Source organism: Triturus cristatus, chromosome 8 (genome assembly GCF_964204655.1).
Source record: "Triturus cristatus chromosome 8, aTriCri1.1, whole genome shotgun sequence".
In the NCBI taxonomy this organism is placed as follows: Eukaryota; Metazoa; Chordata; class Amphibia; order Caudata; family Salamandridae; genus Triturus; species Triturus cristatus.
Genome location: NC_140591.1, coordinates 1623225908 through 1623250325, shown reverse-complemented (window position 1 = coordinate 1623250325; position 24418 = coordinate 1623225908). Strand labels below are relative to the sequence as shown.

The 24418-nt window shown below is 47.6% G+C and overlaps 1 protein-coding gene across 1 annotated transcript; it reads left to right on the top strand.

Annotated features, from left to right (window-relative positions):
- Nucleotides 1-707: 707 nt before the first annotated feature.
- LOC146808449 (uncharacterized) lies at nt 708-23165 on the top strand. Its single transcript, XM_085620635.1, has 2 exons — nt 708-2105; nt 22981-23165. The coding sequence occupies exon 1, from the start codon at nt 1046-1048 to the stop codon at nt 2081-2083; it is 1038 nt and encodes a 345-aa protein (XP_085476761.1). The 5' UTR covers nt 708-1045; the 3' UTR covers nt 2084-2105; nt 22981-23165.
- The last annotated feature ends 1253 nt before the right edge of the window (nt 23166-24418 follow it).

Sequence of the window (24418 nt, the reverse complement as noted above, 5' to 3'; positions counted from 1 at the left end):
TCAAGACCTGCGATGTAGGAATCCTACAGCCCTTCAGGACACGCTGCAGCTGCTTCAAAAGCCCTCTCAAGCCCTCTTGGTACCGCAGACTTACAACGCGGTGTCTTCGCACTGAAGGGCAGTTCGGATTACAACACGGAGACGTGACTGGCCCCTACCAACACAAGACATGCTTTTGATTCTAAACCACAGAAGAAGGAAGAATCCGTCGGTGAGAGCAACCCCAGTCACTCCCTCAACTCCCAGCGCGCCCCAGAGCACGCCTTGCTCGTCGTCACCGAACGAATGCAGACAGCGAGATAAAAGGAGGCACCTGCAGGAGGGAGCAGATAGAGTGACAGAGAGGAGGGTGCGAGGGAAGAAGAGAGACTGATAGAGGGCAGTCCAAGAAAGAGCCGGAGAGAACCGGAGAACTAGGGGACCAAGGCAGAGAGAGTCAGAGAGAGAGCAGAGAGAGAGAGAGGGGGAGAGAGAGAGACGACGAGGGACACAGAAAGAGAGAGAAAGAGGATTAGAAGGGACCAAGAGTTATCGAGAGGGAAAAAGGGCCGGAGATAGAGAGAAACATTGCAGGAGTCAGAGAGCGAAACTGGAAGAGAAACAGAGACAGAGGAGAGAAATATACAGGCGAGGGGGAGGGAGCGGGGAGAGACAGAAAAGAAGAAAGGATAAGAAAGAAGAGGAAGAGAGAAGGAGACAGCGATACAAGGAGAAGGGACCCGAGAGGGAGGGACAGGAGAGAGAGAGAGAGACAACGAGAGGGCGACGGAGAAAGGATGAGAGAGAGAATTTGAGAACTGCTAATGATAAAGATAGAGAGAGAGAGAGAGAAAGATTAGGAACGAGAGGTCGACGTAGAGTACAGTGATCGAGAGAGGAAAGAACAGAGGAAGGGAGAGAGCAAGAGAGGGAGAGAGAAGGGCTCAAGCGTGAGATAGATAGAGAGGAAGATAGAGCGGAGGGAAAGAAAGCTAAAATAGTGTAAGAGACACAGAAAAGTAGAGTGTAAGGGTCAGCCAGAGAAAGGAAGGTAGAACCGTGCGCCATGGCTGCCCTTCCTATCAGTCTGAGAGAGGACCAATGGGCAGGCTCTAAGCCTGGCAAGTTTTTCCAGAGAGGGCGCTTCTTGAAAATTGCTGAGATAGAGGAGGACCTGAGAAGGAAGGAAGCTGCAGGTGACGTCAGGAATGGAGATTCGAGTCTGACCATGCTCCGCAACATCAGAGCTCAGAAGGATAATCCCATCATGCACTGCATGATGGAGGACCCAGCCTGCCTCGCGGTCTCCAGGCTGCAGCATGTCACTGGGATGGCAGGCTTCCAAGGGATCATCGAAGATGGACACTTCACAGGAAACCCCAAATATATACCCAAAAACAACACTGCAGAATGGATGCGCTTCTCATGGTGGAGCGTTGATGTCCCCAAGGAGACGATTAGCTCAATCAAAGCAGCAGGTGTCGCGGGGCTTCCTTGCAGTAGTGCACAAGTGTCCTCGATGCAGACGATGTGCGACCAGTTCGCCAATTTCCCTGTTTTCGAGGATGGTTCTCGCTATGGGAACTTCAAGTTTTCCTTCCCGGTGGAGGATCTGGTCACCGCGTACCAGGACCAGCACTGCATTGGTGGGCCGCCGGTGTTCCGGATACTTGGTACCCAGACCTACCAACAGGAGATACTCCACGCCGTCTTGGTCCATGGACCACAGTATGATAGCTCGTTCCAAGATCTGCCAAAGATCACACGCGACTCTCAAGAGCTGGTCTACCAGACAGAGGATGGTGTCTTCATGTTCAACTTAGAGTCCACCAGCAACACGTTCACTCTGAGAATTGGCAGCGAGGGAGAAGTGGAGGTGCTGGAAGAGGGCAGCCAATCACAGTGTGTCTGGAACAACCCAAGCATCGCCTTCTTTCTTCCTGAGGGAAAACCTCTCAAGTTAGACATATCCAAGGAGAACCTAAGTGCCTGCAAGATCGTAGAGCCCTTCATGGAAACCAGAGGGCCTAGAGTGCATGTCCACGAGGCAACAGGACTTATCCTGGCACACTTTCAAGCTCAACATGGCCGCCAAAGCACCTAGCATGGAATTTCAACCCTTGCAAGTAAGTGCACTATCAGATATCAATACGCTACTTATTGGCTTCAATGGAAGCGTGGTAATACTGTATACAACTAGGAGGACGTGAGCACACGAAAAACCAGGTATTACATTCTGGTGACCAAGAGTACAAGACAAACCAGTTGAGAGGGAGTGAGAGCAAATGGAACCAGGTACCATACATTGATAAGAGGGAGTAAATTCAAGAGTCCTGGTACTAGGTGCAGGTGAGAGGGACTGAGTGCAAGAGGCCAGGTATTATGTATAGGTGACACGTCAATAAGTGCAACAGAGACCAGCTATCATGTATAGGAGACGGGGCAATGGGTGCAGTACCGACCAGGTATTATGTACAGGTGATGAGGGAATGAGTAACACACTTACTATACAAAACCAAATGGTCTGGTATATTGGAAGGGCCAAGAGGAACAAGAGGAAGTACACCCTCCTGATTTTGAATCAATTACCAATTAAAGTACTTCACCTCATGATTTTGGAGAAAGATATTACAACTTTCAGATGCGAAGCTGTTATTAGTAGAAAATAACACGGGAAATACCTATGTTTTTATTTATTTTCCCTCACACACCCTAGTGGGGTCATGCTTCATCATCGGGACACCGCGACCCCTATAAGTCGCGGTGGGCTCGACCAATGTTCCAGGGAGCACTTAAATCATATAATACGCCAGGGGATAAAGATTAAGAATTCGCTGTTGGACCCCAGTTTCCCTTTATTCTTGGGTACAGCAGCAACGTTAAAATTACAGACAGAAGGGTCGCATAGACTATTATGGTCCTAGGACCCTAGGGCCAACACGTTTCAGTCCTCGTGTGCCCAGATATTATGGTGCAGGGACTTTCTTCAGGGCTATGTCGTCCCTGGTGTGTGACGGCTTGAAGGTTCAAGCCGTTGGACTCCACGCCACCTAGGTACTTCGAGGGGCGAGACCAGTAAATCCGGATACGCCCGTGCAGGTGGGAGTCCACACGGACCATTACCATTCTTAAATACGGGATGGAATAACGCACCTTAAATATTAAGGTTACAAAGGAGCAGCTATCTGCCCTTTAATTTAAATAGGATAGGGTAGATCCCAATTCCTACACACACCAGGGGACGACATAGCCCTGAAGAAAGTCCCTGCACCATAATATCTGGGCACACGAGGACTGAAACATGTTGGCCCTAGGGTCCTAGGACCATCATAGTCTATGCGACCCTTCGGTCTGTAATTTTAACGTTCCTGTTGTACCCAAGAATAAAGGGAAACTGGGGTCCAACAGTGAATTTTTAATCTTTATCCCCTGGCGTACTATATGATTTAAGTGCTCCCTGGAACATTGATCGAGCCCACTGCGACTTATAGGGGTCGCGGTGTCCCGATGATGAAGCATGACCCCACTAGGGTGTGTGAGGGAAAATAAATAAAAACAGGTTTTTCCCATGTTATTTTCTACTAATAACAGCTTCGCATCTGAACGTTGTAATATCTTTCTCCAAAATCATGAGGTGAAGTACTTTAATTGGTAATTGATGAGGGAATGAGTACCACAGAGACCAGGATTTATGTACAGGTGCAGTATTGTGGACAAGTGAAGAGGGAATGAGTACCACAGAGACAAGATATCATGTACAGGTGACGAGTAAATGGGTGCTGTAGAGACAGGGTTTTATGTACAGGTTCAGCATTGTGTACAGGTGATGAGGGAATGAGTACCACAGAGACCAGGTTTTGTCTACAGGTGCTGTATTGTGTACAGGTGAAGAGGGAATGAGTACCACAGAGACGAGGTATCATGTACAGGTGACGAGTAAATGGGTGCTGTAGAGACAGGGTTTTATGTACAGGTTCAGCATTGTGTACAGGTGACGAGGGAATGAGTACCACAGAGGCCAGGTATTATATACAGGTGACGAGGGTGGCAGTACATCAGAGAAAGGATTTTTATGTTCAGTTGAAGGGGGAATGAGTACCACAGCGGCCAGGTTTTGTGTACAGGTGCAGTATTGTGTACGGGTGAAGAGGGTATGAGTCCCACAGAGATCAGGTATTATATACAGGTGAAGAGGGAACCAGTACGTCAGAGACAGGGTTTTATGTACAGGTGAAGGGGGAATGAGTACTATGCACTATGGTGCACGTCCCGCTCGGCAGTTCGATTGTGTGCCGACACTACGGAGAGAGAAGGAGACTGCCATATCTCTGTAGATATAGCGCTTACCTGCTCTCCTTGTTCCGCAGCACAGCCACTTTGGTGGCTGAGCAGCTTAGGGTGACCCTTTTGATACTCTGGGCTGTGGAGTGGTACCAACTACCCCTTTTCCTAAACTCAGATTCTCTGGCACATTTTAAAACTGCATTTCTTTGAACCCATTTTGTATTCACTTGTGCCCAGAGTCCAACATTTTCCATCATGGTTACATCACTTTTTTGGCAAAGCAACAACGTCGAATGCTAGTCAAGATTTGCAAAGCCACACAGCGGGCAATTTGCGTCGCATTCCAGGGCTTTGTATAAAAAACCGAAAGCGACACAGCACCTTGCGATGCGCCGCATTACACTGTGTTGGGGAGGTGTTATATGGGTAGAGCACGGGCGTTCCTCTGCTTCCACCCATGTATTTTGACGCAAATCCAGATTTATGGAAGGCAGTAAAACTGGGTTTGCGGCAAAATGGTGCGCCTACTCAACAGAGGTGTAACAAGAAGAAACATCTGTATTTCTCATTCTTACTTCCTCTTGCCTTGTCTGCTGCATTTTGCAGCACACATGGAAAGAGGAATACTCCTCCAAGGATGGATTTTGTGGACAAAGGTATCCCTTTCTGTACAAAAACCATTTCGCCCATATCGCAGTGACCCTTGCACCATGCGCCAGGGTGCCTGCGTAGGCGAGAGGCCTCAGTACCAGCACAATGAGAGGACAGAAGTGGGGCATATTCTAGCAGATATAGCGCCTTTCTGCTTTCTCCCTTTCACGCAACGCAGCACAGCAAGTGGCCTTGCTGTGCTGCGTTGCATGAAAGGTTAGGAAATCACGGCCTCAATTATACTTGATGAATTGATGCTTGGCCGAAACACAATGAAAAAGGATCGGAAGCTTTAGCGTGATCGATGGCACTAGGTATTACCTCTTTTGGCACAACGGAGAAATACTATATATCTTTGTGACCAGAAACGTGAGATTGATGTTATGGTATACTATTTATCTGAATGAGCCTCCAGTGCAAAAAGTTACAGGTGAACACGTTGGGCCCGATTCACAAAAGTAATCTGAGACAAAATCTTAACTTTACGACATTTGGTATTCACAAAAGGCATTTAGGAGTACTAAAGTTAGAACTCCTAACTTTACTACTACTAAACTGAGACAAAATCCTAACTTTATGACTTTCAGTATTCACATAAGGCATTTAGGAGTAGTTAGGATGTTTCTTAGTTTACGAGTAGTAAAGTTAGGAATCCTAACTTTGCTACTCCTAAATGCCCTTTGTGAATACCAAAAGTCATAAAGTTAGGATTTTGTCTCAGATTATTTTTGTGAATCGGGCCCTATTGTCACCTATTTCTATTTTCCTTCCTTACTGTCGCTATTTTTAAATTTAATTGTTAGTTTCTTTGAAAAAAACATGAGTTTTTCTACATACATGACCCCTTGCTGAATTCAGAATTGTGTCTACTTTCTAGAAATGTATAACTTTCCAGGTTGCCCATGGTTTTCACACCTCTTTCCCCCAGAAGCTGCACGTAGGTAGAAACCGCCACAAAAGGAAATATTGGCCCCCCACTTAAAAAATTACAAAAACTGTGGTGAAATAAAATATTTTTCTGCAAGTCTGCCTGCTTCTGAAATCTGAGAATAGGGTTATCTTCGCAAAGAGGGTGATCTTTGCACAGCAAACCTTTTGTTAGTGACATTTTTGTGCTTTTTCTCTGTTTCCTCTGGGTGGAAACCATGAACCCTGGGTACCTTTACAATTCTCAAAATGTGGGAACAAAGACCCAGTTTGGGCCCGGATAGCTTTTGTCGAATCCAAGTCATGAAAGCTTAACTGCACACCCCCTTAAATATCAAAAGAAGCATTTCCAAAGCCAGTTGGTCTTGCTTTTCATAAACATGCACTGGCAAAGCTACTCAGTCTGGGTTGTTAGGGGAGGGGTTCAGTAATATTTGGGTGACTTTGTGTTTGCTGCTCCCAACTGTTCTAGAAAGAAACTACCATAATGAAGGAAACTCTTGGGCTAGAACAAAATGGAAGCTGAGAGTAGAGCCTTTTGTTGCATGACCCGCATAAGCAGAGTTAAAGTGTGCCCTCAGACAAGGTACAAAAGGAGTCAGAAGTTTGTCTTGTAATGTAAGCGGCATAAGGAGACAAATAGTGCATAGTAAGTACTTTTGTCGATGGCCAGCACTTTTGGTGCAGCCTAAGAATGCTTAGGCACGTGCAGGTCTTTACTTGTAAGCAAAGGATGGAAACACAACAACAAGTTAACAAGACAGCAAAGTAAAACAAATGAGCTTGCAGAGCCATAAATCAGCTCTAAAAACGTCATTGTTTCTGCAAAGTGAATTCATCAAACCTGACAGGTTGCTTCTGAAGCGCAAAATAATTACTTGAGCATCATCACTAATGAAACAAGCATTTGCAATGCAATGGGTCTCGCATTTACGTGAGTTTGAGCTATTAACATTGCAAATAATAATGCCTTTTGTTTTTGTTTTTAAAACATAAATAAAAGGCATTGTCATTTACAATGCCAATAGCTTAAACTTGCGTAAATGCGAGACCTATTGCATTGCAAATGCTTGTCAAACTTTGGGCTTTATTGACAGACTACAACTCCCACAATGCATCGTCTGAGTCCTTAGAACCGAGAGCCTGAAAATGAGGGTTGGAATTCCCGTTAAATGCACCCCCCCTCCTCCTTTGCCACCGGAGATCATCTGTTTATTATCAGTGTCCGGAAACTGGGGTAACGTATGCCAGGCGCGCAACACCCATTGGACTCAAAGGGCTTCAGCCCCCCCGTTGTGTGTGGCAGCCCGGGATGAGACAGCTTCCCGGGCAAAAAAGCAGCCGCACCCGAGCACTTCACAGGTCTTTAAAAGACCATTTGCATGTTAATGAGGCCTTGCTGTTGTTTCACCCCTTCTAAGAGCCCCTGCAGCTCCACTCTGCCAATTGCTTAAAGTTCAGCCCCCCCCTAAATTTTTGCTCAGCCCCCCCCCCCGAAATTTGGCTCTAGTTGCGCCTCTGACGTATGCATATGTACTAATGGAGACGTGTTGCAATCGGCATGCATATGATACTCTGCTCGTCTTGTGTCACGTAGTGTTGGCCTAGTGTTTAGAAGATACGCGAGAAGTGTAGGAACTGTGGGGCAGATTTATGTTAACTGGCGCATCCCTGTATATCAGCAGGGATGCGCCAACTATTATGCGCCACAGCTACGCCACCATGGATGCGCCGCATTTATAATGCGGCGCACCATGGGGCAAAAACGGCACAGATGCGTGACGCATCTGTGCCGTAAAAGTTGCGCATTGCTGGAGTTGCGTCGCAAGCACGACGCAGCTCCAGCAATGTTCTGGGGGCCCTATCTGTACAATGCTGCGTCAATCCTTACGCCTGCTTCAAGCAGGCGCAGGGTTTTGACGCAGCATGGGCTCAAAAGTGACTGAGTGAAATCTTGTAGATTTCACTCAGCCACTTTTAGGAGGCGTTCCTGCGCCGGAACGCCCCCACCTGCCCTGGAACGCCTACATGTGGCGCAGGGCTTTACAACGTGACGCATCTCCCAGATGCGTCACATTGTAAATACCCCGCACCATGGCGCAGGATTTGCGCCGCTGCTGCGTCACAAAAGTGACGCAACGGCGGCGCAAAAGTGGCGCAAGTGCAACATAAATCTGCCCCTGTGTGTGGAAGTGTTAAGGCAAAGTGGGCAGTGGGATCCAGGAGGCGTGGGCGCAGTGACTAAATACACATGTAGAACAAATGTGCAGCGGGTGAGCCGTGTTTGAATAAGTGTGCACTTTGTGCGTACTTAATTAAAACGCTGTTACTACGGAGTAGGTAGGCCTTTTATTAAATGTACATTACGTAGGAGGCAGTGTATCGTCCTTCGCCTCTAGACTGGCTCTCCACGGAACCCGCTCAGGGGTAGGGGCCCAGTATCGGCCGCAGAGATGTCACATAACTGCATTTGAGGGCAGTGGTGAGCGAGCACACCTGGAGCTGGACCCCTCCCCTCTCACCCAGCTGGAGCGGGTGCCCAGAGATCAGCGGACCAGCCCATCAGGGACCGGGCTCTGTGTGGGTCACCTCGGGGTAAGTATGCACAGGTGCACGCGGGGGGCAGTGGAGGCCAGCAGGCCAAGTAAACAGGCTCGAGAGCGGGTGCAAGTGAGGCAGAAAGCCCATACTGCCGCCGGCCTTGCGATCTGAGTTATTGCCTTTGTTTACAGGCGAATTGTTACTATCCAGGGGAAGTATAGTCGTTCGCTCAGTATAGCGTGGGCTGCTCGTGTGCATCCCGAACCTGGCTACTTAAGTGCACCCTGGATGTCTCCTTGACTAGTGAGGTTGAGATCTGTGCATAGTGCGACATGACTCCCAGGCCTTCAGCCTTTCCTTTGCACTGCGTGTTTTTGACCCCTAAATGTTTGCAGCCCTTGAGGCAAGGAAAGCCACACTCAAGCCTTACCATTGTTATCTGTTTGGGTTGGAAGTGATCCAATGAGTGTCCTGCTCCACTTCCTCTTTCCTCTTCGGTACTCATGCAAAGTTCGCTAACTGCGAAGGGCCATTAACCGTAAATTCACTGTGGGATGTTCCAACTCTGTCTCAGGACGAGAAAGAAGTGATTTTCATGCATCTATTCAAGACATAATAAGACCAAAGAAAAGGTGGGCGGGGAGGTCAGGTGGGTGGCTGGTGGTTGCCGGGATGGAAGGCAAGCAGAGAAAAGCGTGGGTGTCCACGAGTTTTATATCGGGTTGTGGTGGCGCAAGAGTGATTTCCAGAAAGGCAGGAAAAGAAGTCGGTAATGAAAGTGAAAATGGGGAGAAAAATAGGCCAGGTCATCGGGGAGGTTTGTAGATATTGAGCATTCAACAGTCAGGGCAGACAGAAAATGGCAGGGGGTGTGCAGAAGAGCTAAGGTAGGGCGTGTAGGAAGGTGGATATCTGACTATGGTTACCCCCAACTTTTTGCCTAGTGTCTAGCTGGTTTTTCGACTTAGTTGGCCTGAGATCCTGCCATTCAGGGTCTCAGGCTGTCTGCTCTCTCTTTAAAATGGACTCCATGTACCCTAGGTACATAACCAATTGGTAAGGATCATCTTATTGGACCCTGTACAGTGTACCCTAGGTACCCAGGGCATAGGTGTACCCTAGGCCTCCCAGGGGCTGCAGCATGTATTATGCCACCACTGGTCTGGCCTTCCAATCAGACACAACTGGCTGATCACTCAGCTGGGGCAAGGTCGTGTAATCACCCCTTGCTTAGATATAGTATACCTATATCTACCTTATATATAGACACATGTGTACCTATCAGCCACTCCTATGGCAGGCCTTAACAATCCTGGAGGCAGAGTGCTTGGAAACATGTGAAATGGTGCTCTAGCATGAGCTGAGCCTGTCTGCAGCTTTCGGAACCATGTCCTTATAGCTGTTCTATGATATAGCCTACCATATACTCTTAAAGTGCCTTATAATCTTAAACGGTTATGGTAACTATGGTTTGGCTTTATCAAAACATGTTGTGTAAGGTGTCTAACACTTTGGAATAATACCCCCATCCCATTTCTGGTGATGAGGATATTATTCCCCCCTTCTAGAGGGAGAGACATGTTAAAATCCTACTTTACTGTTTAACTCTAACCAAAGCCTCAGCATCACAAAATGGATGCTGCTGCCACAGACACGAGTCTGACCTCCTGCTGCTGGGAGTGATCCCGGCAAGGGAGGCTTGGACAATAGGTTTCCTGCTTGGGGAGGTGCTAGCACCTCCCCAGACAGACTTTAGTGTATTGGGGCAGGGAGGGCTGAAAGGAATGAGACATGCCTGGGGCACACAAGGTGTCCCATGCATAGTCCAGTTCAAACCGGTGCTGGGGCACTCCAGCCCCAGTCCTGGTGCGAAACTGGACAAAGGGAAGGGGGTGTAACCACCCCCCTCCCAGGTCCCACCCATAAGGCGTGACCTAGCAGGCAACCCAGCCCCCCAGATTAGTATAAGAGTGGTAGCTGGGCCCCAGGAGATTAGATTATCCTGAACCTGCAACTTGAACAGAAACTCTGGACCTTCGACATTCGACGAAAGAAGAAGGCTGAAGAATCTCCCTTGTGGCCAAGGAGTGGCTACCCTGTGCAAACAGGCACCATCAAGAGACTACCCTTTGCTTTGCTGAAGTTCAACGAGGGACCGACTGCAGAGCCCGACCAGAGCCTTGACTTCCAGACTTCTCGGACCCTGATCCACATCCACAGCCAAGCTGAGATCCGTGGAGGCGACGAGAGACGTGGGACCGGCTTCCTGGGAAAAGTGGCTAGTATCTTCCAGCGCAGCTTCTGAGGCACCCTCGAAGTTGTGCACCGGGATTGAGAAGCCCCAAGCACCATCTGCACCAAAGATCAGCCCCCCACACTCCACGAGTCCTGCGTGGGGCCCTTCTGCATTTTCCTGCTTGCCGCGTCTGTCCGGTTGCTTGCCCGCTGGCTAGTGGCCTTTGTGACGACGCATCCAGAAATCTTCACTGCTGGTTTGGCTCCTCCAGACTGGCTCCCGCTTCCTTGAAAAAGAGAAGCACCCCAGACCTTCCTGGTCTGCACCAGAAGCAAGTCCTCCGTTCTTCGTGGGTTCCGCTTGCCAAGGCTTGGTGAGTCCTAGTCCAACTTCGACGCCGCCGACAGCAAGAGCCTTCGTGGGACAGCTCGCCTCCTGGTCCTGGTCGTCCTCGACGTTCCCTGGTCCTCGTGGCTGCAGCGACAAGCTTCATCTTCACCTGCAATCTTCACGACATCGCCTGGTTCCTTCCTGGTTCCACGTGGTCACTGGCTAGTGACCTTGACTCTGTCCCTTCTGCTTGCAGGTCTCCTCTCTTCTTGATCCCAGCCTTGGGATCCACCGAACACTCTTCACTGACTGCCTGTCAGCAACTTTCCTTCAGGCATCCATAGAAGTCCACGACGAAACCCAACGCAAGTTCACACCTATGCACCCGCAGCCTGTGGGCTAGGTAACTTGGGTACTTCAGTGCTCACAAGGGTAGTGACTATCCTAGGGTCTAGTTTCCGAGTCTCGACTCTCTAGCTGCTTCAGAAGTGTCCTTAAATTGTTAATTGCTAACAACTACTATTTCTATCGACTTTTACGCATTACGCGTGAGTGTTTCCACTCTGCACCTGAATCCCGTGGGCCTCCCACTTCCTAACTGTTGCTAGTGTAGTGTAGCCCCAGCGATTCCCTAGGCCTAGGCCTATCCTATTTCCGTGACAGTGGTCCTTATACCACTTACTTAGTATATGGTTTGTGTGGCCCCTAGGGCCTAACTGTATTATTTACCTGTGTGACTTAATGTATGCTTGAATACGACTGTGTTGTACTTACCTCTAATCTCATAAAGAGTGCTGAGGGTTTGACTAGAATAAATACACTTTATTTTATATATATATCTGTTGTGGTGTCCTTTCATTTGGTATTCAAGGGATTATATATGGTATCACAGCTGGCTTCACATGCCATTCAGAGTTTAGCCTAAGACTGCTCTTGTCCATGCTACCACTAGGATAGCTGGTCTATAAGGTTGACTTTACAACCAATCACCATAAGGGTATTTGGACTGATATAAGGTGTACACTAGAACTAGTGACATCATACATCAGGCCAACTTCTCACATTGGTGAGCAGCGGTTGGGATCTGAGCTTGCTGTTGTAATACCATTGTAATCTTGAGAAACTAAATTGAAAGATCACACAGATATTGTTTAGGTACATATAACATAGATTATAATACTTAAGTCCTACTGGACTTAGTGGTTGTAGGTTGAAGGGAGTAACACACCCTGACTACAACTACTAGAGAGGTTTAGTAGATACAACTAGTGTAGGTAGGTGCACACACCACACCCTCACTAGAATCATGTCCCTGAATGGAGATCACACTGATACTCCCTCAGGAGAGGAGAATCCTGGACAGATTCCCTCTAGATATGATGCATTCACTTTCCAGGAGATGAGACAACTGTGTACCTTCAGGAGATTAAAACAGGGTTCCAACCCTACCCTTAGACAGCTAGTGGAGCTTCTGGAGGCCTATGATGCTGAAAGAGCTGCCAAGTATGGTGCCATAGCTGTAGATAAGGGTCTACCCACCACAGATGAGTCAGATGGGACTTCAGATGAAGAGGTAGACAGCCAGGGCCAAGTAGGAAGACTTAGCCAGGCTAACCTAAGCTTACATGGGAGTTTGCATGGGGTCCCTCCATACAGACCCCCAAGTGGGCTTAACCAGAGAAGCAGGAGAGACAGATCCCCTTCAAGGGAATCCATCCACTCCCATGTCTCTAGCATCTCTAATGCTTCCTCTCACAGGGGAATGACTTCACCTGAGAGAAAGGAGCATGAAGCCAGAATGAGGGAAGCTAATCTGAGGATTCAGAGGGAAGAACTTGCCCTTGCCAAGGAGAAGCTTACTCTGGCTAGAGAGCAAAAATTGTGTGGGTCAGAACCCACTGGTGGCAGCAACATTCCTAGAGATAGGGATAGGTCTTATGACCATAGAAACCTAAGCAATATAGTTCCCCCATATCAGAATGGGGATGACATCCACAAGTGGATGACTGCTTTGGAGAGGGCCTGCAAAGTACAGCATGTACCCCAGAGTCAGTGGGCAGCTATCTTGTGGCTCTCCTTTTCTGACAAAGGTAGAGACAAGCTCCTCACAGTCAGAGATGAGGATGCTAACAATTACAAAGTCCTGAAGAGTGCTCTGATAGATGGGTTTGGCTTAACCACTGAGCAATATAGGTTGTTGTTCAGAGACACCCAGAAGACACAGACACAGGACTGGTCTGATTTTGTGGATTGTGCCACTAAGGCTTTGGAAGGTTGGTTAACTGGCAGCAAGGTGCAGGACTATACAGGATTGTACAACTTGATTATGAGGGAGCAGATCCTTAGTAATTGTCAGAACCAGCTTCTCCATCAACACCTGGTAGACTCAGATTTGACCTCTCCCCAAGAATTGGGAAAGAGGGCAGATAAATGGGCCAGGACCAGGATTAGGCCTAAAAATCAGGGTGGTGACCAAAAGAAAGATACCACCAAGCCTCAAGAGAAGGGTGGGGATAAAGCAAAAGAGAAATCTTCCCCAGGGCCCCAAAGCTCCACACAGGGTGGTGGGTCCCAAGCTCCCTCCTCTACCACAGTTAAAAAGCCTTACTGCCATGAGTGTAAAACTCCTGGGCATTGGAAAACTGACAGCAGTTGCCCAAAGGCTAAAAACAAAACTGTTCCTCCAACTACTCCTGTCACACCACCTATTACTGTCAGCAGTAATCCCCCAGGTGGTGGGGGTGCCCCCAAAAATTTGGTTGGGTTTTCTTGGGGAACACAGTGGGACTCTGGCTTAGCCAATTCCCCTACAGCAGCTACTCTTGTCTGTGATGGTGGCATGGGGTTTGCCAACTTCACTGCCTGTCCCAACACTTTGGGTAGGTACAGACAGGAGCCCTACATCAATGGTAGAAAAGCTGAGGCCTACAGAGACACTGGAGCTAGCATCACTATGGTGGCCCATAGGCTAGTTCCCTCTGAGCAGCTTTTGCCTGGTTTCTCATACCAGGTAACTAACATTGATGGCAAACAGAACAGTCATCCCATGGCAGAGGTATGTCTCAGCTGGAGAGGTGTCACTGGCCCTAAAAGGGTGGCAGTGTCCCCAACCTTGCCTGTGGACTGCTTACTGGGGAATGACTTAGAACTCTCAGCTTGGGCTGGAGTTGAACAAGACACCCATTCTAAAATGGTAGGCCTTTCAAAAAAGGGTAGTGGGGTTGTGCCAGCCACAACCCCTGTCCAAGTAGATTTCCTCCCTGAAAAGGTTGGAAGGGCAGTGGTAGCCACAGCCCAGGCAAAGACAGACTTCCCTGTAGAGATTGGCAGAGCTGTGACAGTCACAGCTCAAACCCAAACTGAGTGCCTTCCTGAAAAGGTTGGCAAGGCTGTAATGGTCTCAGCCCATACTCAGACTGACATAGGTGTAGTGAAGCCTGAAACTATGGATCACTCCACACAAACAGAGAGTAGTGGGGAGGAAGAAAAGTCTCCCTCTCCCCAGATATTAGGAAAAGGTCAGCCTCCTCAGGGATCTGACCTCACCCCTTGTGAAGGAACTGCCCCAGAGATAGCCAAGCCTGGCCTGGCAGAACCTCTGATGTCAGTGGCCCCTTCCAAGGTGGGACCCAGTCTGGTGCAGGTAGCCTGCCTCTCTCTACCCTGCCTCAGTCAGCCCAGGGCTGCAGAGGTCAGGGAGGCCAGTGGACCCCAAGAGGGCCTCTGTCCACAAGAACCCCCCCATCAAAAGAATGAGGATTGCCTGGCTAGTAGCCCTAGCCAGGTGATGGGTAAAAACATTCCTGAGGGATCCCCTTTACAGGTAGTTAGGCACCTCCCCCAGAGGGATTCTGTTGGGCACAGACAAACATGGGACCTTAGGGCCCCAAACCTGACCTGTCCCTCCAGTAAGCCCACAAAAGGGACCCAGCCTCCAGCTTTAGGTAGCCAGAGGCTGACCCTGAGAGCACAGTGCAACTCAGTGAAAGAAAGAAAGGCATCCATGGTGGAGGATGATTGGAGGAAGCTGAGGCCTCACTTTGAGGACACTCACTTCAGTACTCCATCTCAACACCAGCCTTTTACTTTGCAAAGACACTCCCAAGGTAGAGATTCCCTATGGTGGAGACCCTATGATACCTTTAGGATGAGGGATTGCTTAGTGGACCATGAGACAGGGGGTAACCATGCCAGTGCTGGTTCTTCCTTATATGGCCACTTAGGCAATATAGGCTTACCTGGTCAAGGACAGCCTTATCTCCTTTCGTTTGGGGGGGGGGGGGTTGTGTAGGAAGGTGGATATCTGACTATGGTTACCCCCAACTTTTTGCCTAGTGTCTAGCTGGTTTTTCGACTTAGTTGGCCTGAGATCCTGCCATTCAGGGTCTCAGGCTGTCTGCTCTCTCTTTAAAATGGACTCCATGTACCCTAGGTACATAACCAATTGGTAAGGATCACCTTATTGGACCCTGTACAGTGTACCCTAGGTACCCAGGGCATAGGTGTACCCTAGGCCTCCCAGGGGCTGCAGCATGTATTATGCCACCCCTGGTCTGGCCTTCCAATCAGACACAACTGGCTGATCACTCAGCTGGGGCAAGGTCGTGTAATCACCCCTTGCTTAGATATAGTATACCTATATCTACCTTATATATAGACGCATGTGTACCTATCAGCCACTCCTATGGCAGGCCTTAACAATCCTGGAGGCAGAGTGCTTGGTAACATGTGAGATGGTGCTCTAGCATGAGCTGAGCCTGTCTGCAGCTTTCGGAACCATGTCCTTATAGCTGTTCTATGATATAGCCTACCATATACTCTTAAAGTGCCTTATAATCTTAAACGGTTATGGTAACTATGGTTTGGCTTTATCAAAACATGTTGTGTAAGGTGTCTAACACTTTGGAATAATACCCCCATCCCATTTTTGGTGATCAGGATATTATTCCCCCCTTCTAGAGGGAGAGACATGTTAAAATCCTACTTTACTGTTTAACTCTAACCAAAGCCTCAGCATCACAAAATGGATGCTGCTGCCACAGACACGAGTCTGACCTCCTGCTGCTGGGAGTGATCCCGGAAAGGGAGGCTTGGACAATAGGTTTCCTGCTTGGAGAGGTGCTAGCACCTCCCCAGACAGACTTTAGTGTATTGGGGCAGGGAGGGCTGAAAGGAATGAGACATGCCTGGGGCACACAAGGTGTCCCATGCATAGTCCAGTTCAAACCGGTGCTGGGGCACTCCAGCCCCAGTCCTGGCGCGAAACTGGACAAAGGGAAGGGGGTGTAACCACCCCCCTCCCAGGTCCCACCCATAAGGCGTGACCTAGCAGGCAACCCAGCCCCCCAGATTAGTATAAGAGTGGTAGCTGGGCCCCAGGAGATTAGATTATCCAAAACCTGCAACTTGAACAGAAACTCTGGACCTTCGACATTCGATGAAAGAAGAAGACTGAAGAATCTCCCTTGTGGCCAAGGAGTGGCTACCCTGTGCAAACAGGCACCATCAAGAGACTACCCTTTGCTTTGCTGAAGTTCTACGAGGGACCGACTGCAGAGCCCGACCAGAGCCTTGACTTCCAGACTTCTCCGACCCTGATCCACATCCACAGCCAAGCTGAGATCCGTGGAGGCGACGAGAGACGTGGGACCGGCTACCTGGGAAAAGTGGCTAGTATCTTCCAGCGCAGCTTGTGAGGCACCCTCGAAGTTGTGCACCGGGGATTGAGAAGCCCCAACCCCAAGCACCATCTGCACCGAAGATCAGCCCCCCACACTCCACGAGTCCTGCGTGGGGCCCTTCTGCATTTTCCTGCTTGCCGCGTCTGTCCGGTTGCTTGCCCGCTGGCTAGTGGCCTTTGTGACGACGCATCCAGAAATCTTCACTGCTGGTTTGGCTGCTCCAGACTGGCTACCGCTTCCTTGAAAAAGAGAAGCACCCCAGACCTTCCTGGTCTGCACCAGAAGCAAGTCCTCCGTTCTTCGTGGGTTCCGCTTGCCAAGGCTTGGTGAGTCCTAGTCCAACTTCGACACCGCCGACAGCAAGAGCCTTCGTGGGACAGCTCGCCTCCTGGTCCTGGTCGTCCTCAACATTCCCTGGTCCTCGTGGCTGCAGCGACAAGCTTCACCTTCACCTACAATCTTCACGACATCGCCTGGTTCCTTCCTGGTTCCACGTGGTCACTGGCTAGTGACCTTGACTCTGTCCCTTCTGCTTGCAGGTCTCCTCTCTTCTTGATCCCAGCCTTGGGATCCACCGGACACTCTTCACTGACTGCCTGTCAGCAACTTTCCTTCAGGCATCCATAGAAGTCTACGACGAAACCCGACGCAAGTTCACACCTATGCACCCGCAGCCTGTGGGCTAGGTAACTTGGGTACTTCGGTGCTCACAAGGGTAGTGACTATCCTAGGGTCTAGTTTCTGAGTCTCGACTCTCTAGCTGCTTCAGAAGTGTCCTTAAACTGTTAATTGCTAACAACTACTATTTCTATCGACTTTTACGCATTACGCGTGAGTGTTTCCACTCTGCACCTGAATCCCGTGGGCCTCCCACTTCCTAACTGTTGCTAGTGTAGTGTAGCCCCAGCGATTCCCTAGGCCTAGGCCTATCCTATTTCCGTGACAGTGGTCCTTATACCACTTACTTATTATATGGTTTGCGTGGCCCCTAGGGCCTAACTGTATTACTTACCTGTGTGACTTAATGTATGCTTGAATAAGACTGTGTTGTACTTACCTCTAATCTCATAAAGAGTGCTGAGGGTTTGACTAGAATAAATACACTTTATTTTATATATATATCTGTTGTGGTGTTCTTTCATTTGGTATTCAAGGGATTATATATGGTATCACAGCTGGCTTCACATGCCATTCAGAGTTTAGCCTAAGACTGCTCTTGTCAATGCTACCACTAGGATAGCTGGTCCATAAGGTTGACTTTACAACCAATCACCATAAGGGTATTTGGACTGATATAAGGTGTACACTAGAACTAGTGACATCATACATCAGGCCAACTTCTCACAGGGCGGAGCAGGCAAACAACGGGTCTGTTTGAATGACGAGTTATGGAAACTGTTGGGGAAAGCAGATTGGGAGAGAGGCAAGCAGATCAAGAAAGAAACGTGAAGACCGTTTGGAATTAACAGACTATTTTTTACCCCCTGGTTAGCTCTATAGAATTGTTGTTTGAACTCACAACGAAACATATGGTGCCTGAATTGTAATTGGTTTCACCACTTGTTTAGCGGTACCATTAGACGCCTCAGTATAGACTGCTCTCTGTTTTTTTTTTACACGAGCGGGGAGTGCTGGCCGTTGTCTTTCGTATGGTAATGTAACACACGCAGACGGAAGTTGGGATAAGCTTAAAATACTGTCGACTCTGCCAAAGAGTTCTTTGATCTTTTGTTCACTGCTGCCCCGTGTTAGTTAGCAGGGCGCGGTAGGAGGGCTTTATGCAAATTCACGCATTCCATTAAGTGGCCTGGGGAGAAAGCGCCTAAACACAGAAAATCACATGGTGCACAGACACAGCAGCGCCCGAGCAACCACACATACTCTCGGTATACTGGAAGCACGTGGTATAAAAAATCCATTATTAGGTCGCACAAAATAATATACGCAGTGTTGGAAAGTTGAAATTGAACCCCGGAGTAAAGCATCAGAATGTGGGCCACTATCTTTTCTCAAACTCTTGTAATTTATTGTGCACACGGAGATGCACAATGCTCAAAACAACAAGGATTGATCGCGCAGCCGTGAAAGTGATGCAGCCGTGAAAGTGAAACTGATCAAGATCACACAATCGCACACTGTTGCCGTCCCATCTAGCGCGTGAAAGTGAAAGCAGCTGCAGCGTCACGTCTGGCGAGTGGTGTGCGATGTGCGCGCACCATGATGAGAGAGAAAAGCCAGATGGCACCTATGCTCGTCATTGTGCACGTAACCGCGCGCTCTACGCCACCCAAAAAGCTGTGGTCGGCTTTTTAAAGCCCACTCACTAAATGTCTCGCCAGAGCAGCGCATGCGCTGGCTCAGGCGAGACCTAAAAACAAGCGGGACAAACCAACCATTGTCAAGATGTCATGTCCTTGATGGACAGCCCATCCAAACAGCCCATCCAAACAATGGCAAAGCATGAGCGTTAGCTCCTCCTTGATCTGCATGAGGGAGGGGTTAAGTCTGTTGTATGAAGCATGCTATAGCATGTCCTCGGTGTGTAGAGTCAGGAGAATGTCTCTAGGCTTTCTCTTATTTTTCTCTGAGACGGTTTGGCTTCAGGTTTTCTCTTTTCCACTTGCTGGTTTCAAGCCTGGAGATATCTTGCCGCCTTGTGTCGTGTTCACTGCCAAAAATGATTAGCTTTTAACACATGTTTTTGGAGGTAGATTGTTGCTGTTTTATAGGTGATGCAGGTGACTTTAAGATGAAGCAGGCTTAGGGACAGCATGTGTAGGACCTCTGGTAATGGCGTTGTAGAGGCAGGACCTTTGACAAGGAGGGCTTTGTTCCTATCAGAAGAGGACCTGGGCTTGGACAGTCATTCTACAGCCTGCTTCAGGGAGGTTGGACTTTCCACAGCCCTGTGCTGCCTGTAATCCCTCTGCAGCGCCTGCGGCGTCAGGGGTGACTGAGCATGAGATGTGAACCAACCTAGCTTCATGATAGACAGCACCAACGCAGGCACCCCTGCACCATGTGCAAGGGTGTCTGTGTTGTTGACACAATTGTTTTTGTGTAGGGAGGGGCACCTTCCTGCACATAAACAGTCGCAAGAGGTGTTTTCCTCTTTCTCTGTGTGCTGCCAATTTTAGCACTGCCCCAGGTTAACCTAATGTTGTAAATCTGGGGCAGTGTCAAATTCTATTGGTGTTGAGTGGGAACACCCACAGTAATGCCCATGGATCTCCTTCTGAGGGCAGAGTAAGGCAACACGACTTGCGCTGCCTCGCCTTACTCTATATCTGCAAGGCCAGGAAAAGCCAAGCAGGGTGGCTTTACGTGGTCTTGTAGATGTGGTTAAGCCCTGTGCGCTGCCGGAATGTCACAAAAAGTGACATTCCGGTGGCGCACACGGCTTGTAAATATGCCCCTCAGTCCTGAAACATCCTGCTTTTTTGAGCGTGCTAAGGTTAGGTAGCAGGCTCAGATCAGCGCCTAGAAACCTCCTTTGAAGGTACATTTAACTGTACAATTGTCAGCCATTAAATCAACCAGTCAGGATATTGAGGACACTAACTCACAAGGAAGAAAAGAAGAACAAGCATTAGCAAAGACAATAGGTCTGCCGTTGACTGCCAGCCTTCTGACAAGTCTTCTTTAGTTTTCTCATGGTTTTTGCAAATCTTCATTTTTAGGAATATGCTGGGCCCTCAGCAATCTAAAAAAATCATTTGCTGCAGGAAAAATAGTTGTTTGGTCTAAAACAAATGACATGTTACCACAGTACCCCCTGGCACCAAAGGTAACTACTTAAAAACTCAATTATTCTGGCATTGGCTGCAAGCCTCTTGCCTTTGAGAAAGAAATAATGAAAAAAAAAGAAAGGGAACAAGAAAGAAAGAAAGGAAGAAGGAAAGAAAAAAGAAACAAACAAACAAACAAAGAAACAAACAAAGAAAGAGAGAAGGAAATAGAAGGAGAGAAAGAAAGAAAGGAAGAGAAGGAAGGAGCAAGTAAGTAAAAGATAAGGAAAGGGAAGGGAAAGAAAGAAGAAGAGAAGGAATGAAAGAAGCCAAGAATGAAAGAAGGAGAAAGAAAGAAACAGAAAGAAAAAAATAGAAAAGGGAAGAGAGAATGAAAAAGGGAAGGAAAAGAAGAAAGAAAGAAAATAGGAAAGAAAGACAGAAAGAAGGAAAGAAAGAAGCAAAGAAAGAGAGAATGTAATAGAAGGAAAGAAAGAAAGAAAGGAAGAGAAGGAAGGAGCAAGTAAGTAAGAGAGAAGGGAAGGAAAGAAGAACATAAGTAATTAAAGAAGGCGTGAATGAAAGAAGGAGAAATAAAGAAACAGAAAGAAAGAAATAGAAAAGAGAAGAAAGAATGAAAAAAGGAAAGAGAGGGAAAGAAAAAAGTTAAAAGAAGATAATTTAATACAGAGTAGTTTCAAACAAACACAATTTAGTATGCTGTGAAATAACAAGTCGGAAAAATAGACCACTTGAAAAGGAATATATTACAGCTTTGGTAGGAGATGGGACTTTGAGAAAGAAAGAATGAAGAACGAAAGAATGAAAAAAAGAAACAAATAGAAGAAAAGAGAGAAAGAAAGAAGTACGAAAGAAAGAAAGAAAGAAAGAAAGAAACAAAGAAAGAAAAAAAAGAAAGAAGCAAAGAAAGAGAGAAGGGAAGGGAAGGAAAGGAAAGGAAAGACGAAAAGAAGGAATAAAATACACCAAGAATGAAAGGAGAAAGAAAGATAGAGAAAGAAAAAATAGAAAGAAATAGAAAAGGGAAGTGCGACTGAAAGAAGGAAAGAAAAGGAAAGAAAAGAAAGAAGGAAACAAAGAAACAAAGAAACAAAGAAGTAAAAAGAAGAAATCGTAATACAGAGCAGTTTCAAACGGACACCATTTAGTATGCTGTGAAATAGCAAGTCAGAAAAACAGAACACTTGAAAAGGAATTTATAACAGCATTGGTAGGAGATGGGACTGATAAAGATGCAGTGTGCATTAGAATCACCCTTCTATCACATCAGGCTCCAAACATAAAGACAACACTAAAGTAGCTATTAAGTATAAACAAAAACAGTGACACTGAAGGTAGCTGCCTTGTGTGTGGATGTGCTCCAAGTGAAAATGCAGTCACTCAAAGGGAAGTTAACCAGTGGCTGAAGTAGGCGGAGCCGTTGCATCATCCTGTATGTTGTAGTGGGCGGAACCAAAATGTGACTGACACAACAACAGACCAATGGATGAAAAGAGGTGGCTAAAAGCCCCCATTTGTTATTATATCACACATATTTTTAGTAAAATAGAAAGGTCCTGCTAATGACAGGGTTATTGAATGGAGAATAAAGAGACAGCGAGACTTGAGACAGGAGGGCCGTCTCTTGTCAAACACGGAGGGCGTGCTATGTGAGGAGCACCGTATGTTCACTGTTTGATCCTCCGGTTGACTCCGGCTCCTGATCAATTTAGACATAGCTTGTGCCATGGGGAAATACATTAAAAAAGTTAAAGAATTCCTTAAATGTAATGAGTTTTGAGCTGCCTATTTTTATGAGCTTATTTGGAGAATGAGCCATGAAAGGGTAAAAGGAATTTGGAGAGAAATGTATGAGTTTTTAATAAGGTTAAGAATTAATTGCGCTTTTGAGAAATTTTAAAAATAATTTTAACATGTTTTGAGGACTAATGTGTATTGAATATGGAGGTATCACTTATTGCATAGTTCATCATTTGCATGTGCAGTTCGCTGAACGGACTGGTTTTTATGTGTGACAGTATGAACTATAGGGTAGGATGTTATTTTATTATTTTATCCACTCATTTTATCGAGTGGTATGTTCTATATCTTTGTATACTTTTATGGTTGTAAAAGACCGAATAAAGTTTCTATTGAACTGAACTGAACTGACTCAAAGGGAAGTTAACCAGTGGTTGAAGTAGGCGGAGCCGTTGCATCATCCTGTATGTTGTAGTGGGCGGAACCAAAATGTGACTGACACAACAACAGACCAATGGATGAAAAGAGGTGGCTAAAAGCCCCCATTTGTTATTATATCACACATATTTTAGTAAAATTAAAAGGTCTTGCTAACGCCAGGCCTATTGAATGGAGAATACAGAGACAGCGAGACTTGGACAGGAGGGCCGTCTCTTGTCAAACACGGAGGACGTGCTATGTGAGGAGCACCGTCTGTTCACTGTTTGATCCTCTGGTTGACTCCGGCTCCTGGACACCAGGAACCCGGCCCCTCCCAGGGACAATGTTCAAATGTCCACCTGTGGCAGGGACGCCATTGTACACTAAAGTGTCTCATCTGAACATGGCGTCAACGTTAACATTCTTTTCTGGTGTTTTACAGAGGACAGCTCTCTGGAGGTGCGGAGTCCTGAAAGAATATGCAAGTGAGGCGACCATCATAGCGCCCAGAAACGCAAGACGGCAAATGAGACGCTGTTCATTCCATGTGATTCCCAGAAAAGCACCCTGCGCCTCCTAGAGACAGTCATGAATTATAATCATTGTTTAATTTGAGCCGGTGGTTTCCGGTGCTCAGCACTGGCACTTAATTGTCAACACTAGCACTTAAGACGGCTGCCTCATTGTGGTGCTGTCTGTCTAGTTTAGAGATGAGCAGAACAACAGTTTATTATCAATATAATATATATTTAAAAAATGACTAAGTAATAGCTGCCTCCCAAGCCGTTCTTAGAGCTCTGGGGGCCTGGAATAGTCTGAATTATCATCGGTAGCGCTGGCAGCGGTAATGGGTGGAGCCAGCTGCAGTGGCCTCCTGATGAAGGCCCCGGCACTTATATTTTCACAAATTAAGCACTGATTATAATCAAGCTTAATTCAATTTTCAGTAATCAATTAATGTACCTCAAGTAGATGTTTGAATGGTTCAGGGTTTGATTTCTCACTCATCTTCTCTATCTGTCACCCTTGGGGAGTGCGCCTGTCTCATCTGCTAGCCTCGGTGACTGTGCCTGTCTCATCTGCTAGCCTCGGTGACTGCGCCTATCTCCTCTGTCAGCCTCGGTGACTGCGCCTGTCTCATCTGTCACCCTTGGTGAGTTCGCCTGTCTCATTTGTTAGCCTCGGTGACTGTGCCTCTCTCATCTGTCACCCTTGGGGAGTGCGCCTGTCTCATCTGTCAGCCTCGGTGACTGTGTCTGTCTCATCTGTCAGCCTCGGTGACTGTGCGTGTCTCATCTGTCAGCCTCGGTGACTGCGCCTGTCTCATCTGTCACCCTTGGTGAGTTCGCCTGTCTCATTTGTTAGCCTCGGTGACTGTGCCTGTCTCCTCTGTCAACCTCGGTGACAGTGTCTGTCTCATCTGTCAACCTCAGTGACTGTCTCATCTTTCAGCCTTAGTGACTGTGCCTGTCTCCTCTGTCACCCTCGATGACTGCGCCTGTCTCATCTGTCAGCCTCAGTGACTGTCTCATCTTTCAGCCTTAGTGACTGTGCCTGTCTCCTCTGTCACCCTCGATGACTGCGCCTGTCTCATCTGTCAGCCTCGTTGACTGTGTCTGTCTCATCTGTCAACCTCAGTGACTGTGTCTGTCCTATCTGTCAACCTCAGTGACTGTCTCATCTTTTAGCCTCAGTGACTGTGTCTGTCTCATCTGTCAGCCTCTGTGACTGTGCTTGTCTCATCTGTCAGCATCGGTGACTGTGCGTGTCTCATCTTTCAGCCTCAGTGACTGTGTTTGTCTCATCTGTGAGCCTTGGTGACTGTGTCTGTCTCATCTGTCAGCCTCGGTGACTGTGTCTATCTCATCTGTCAGCCTCGG

What these genes read in the sequence shown, in the direction of transcription:
- LOC146808449 (XM_085620635.1), top strand. Translation starts at nt 1,046, where the DNA reads ATGGCTGCCCTTCCTATCAGTCTGAGAGAGGACCAATGGGCAGGCTCT.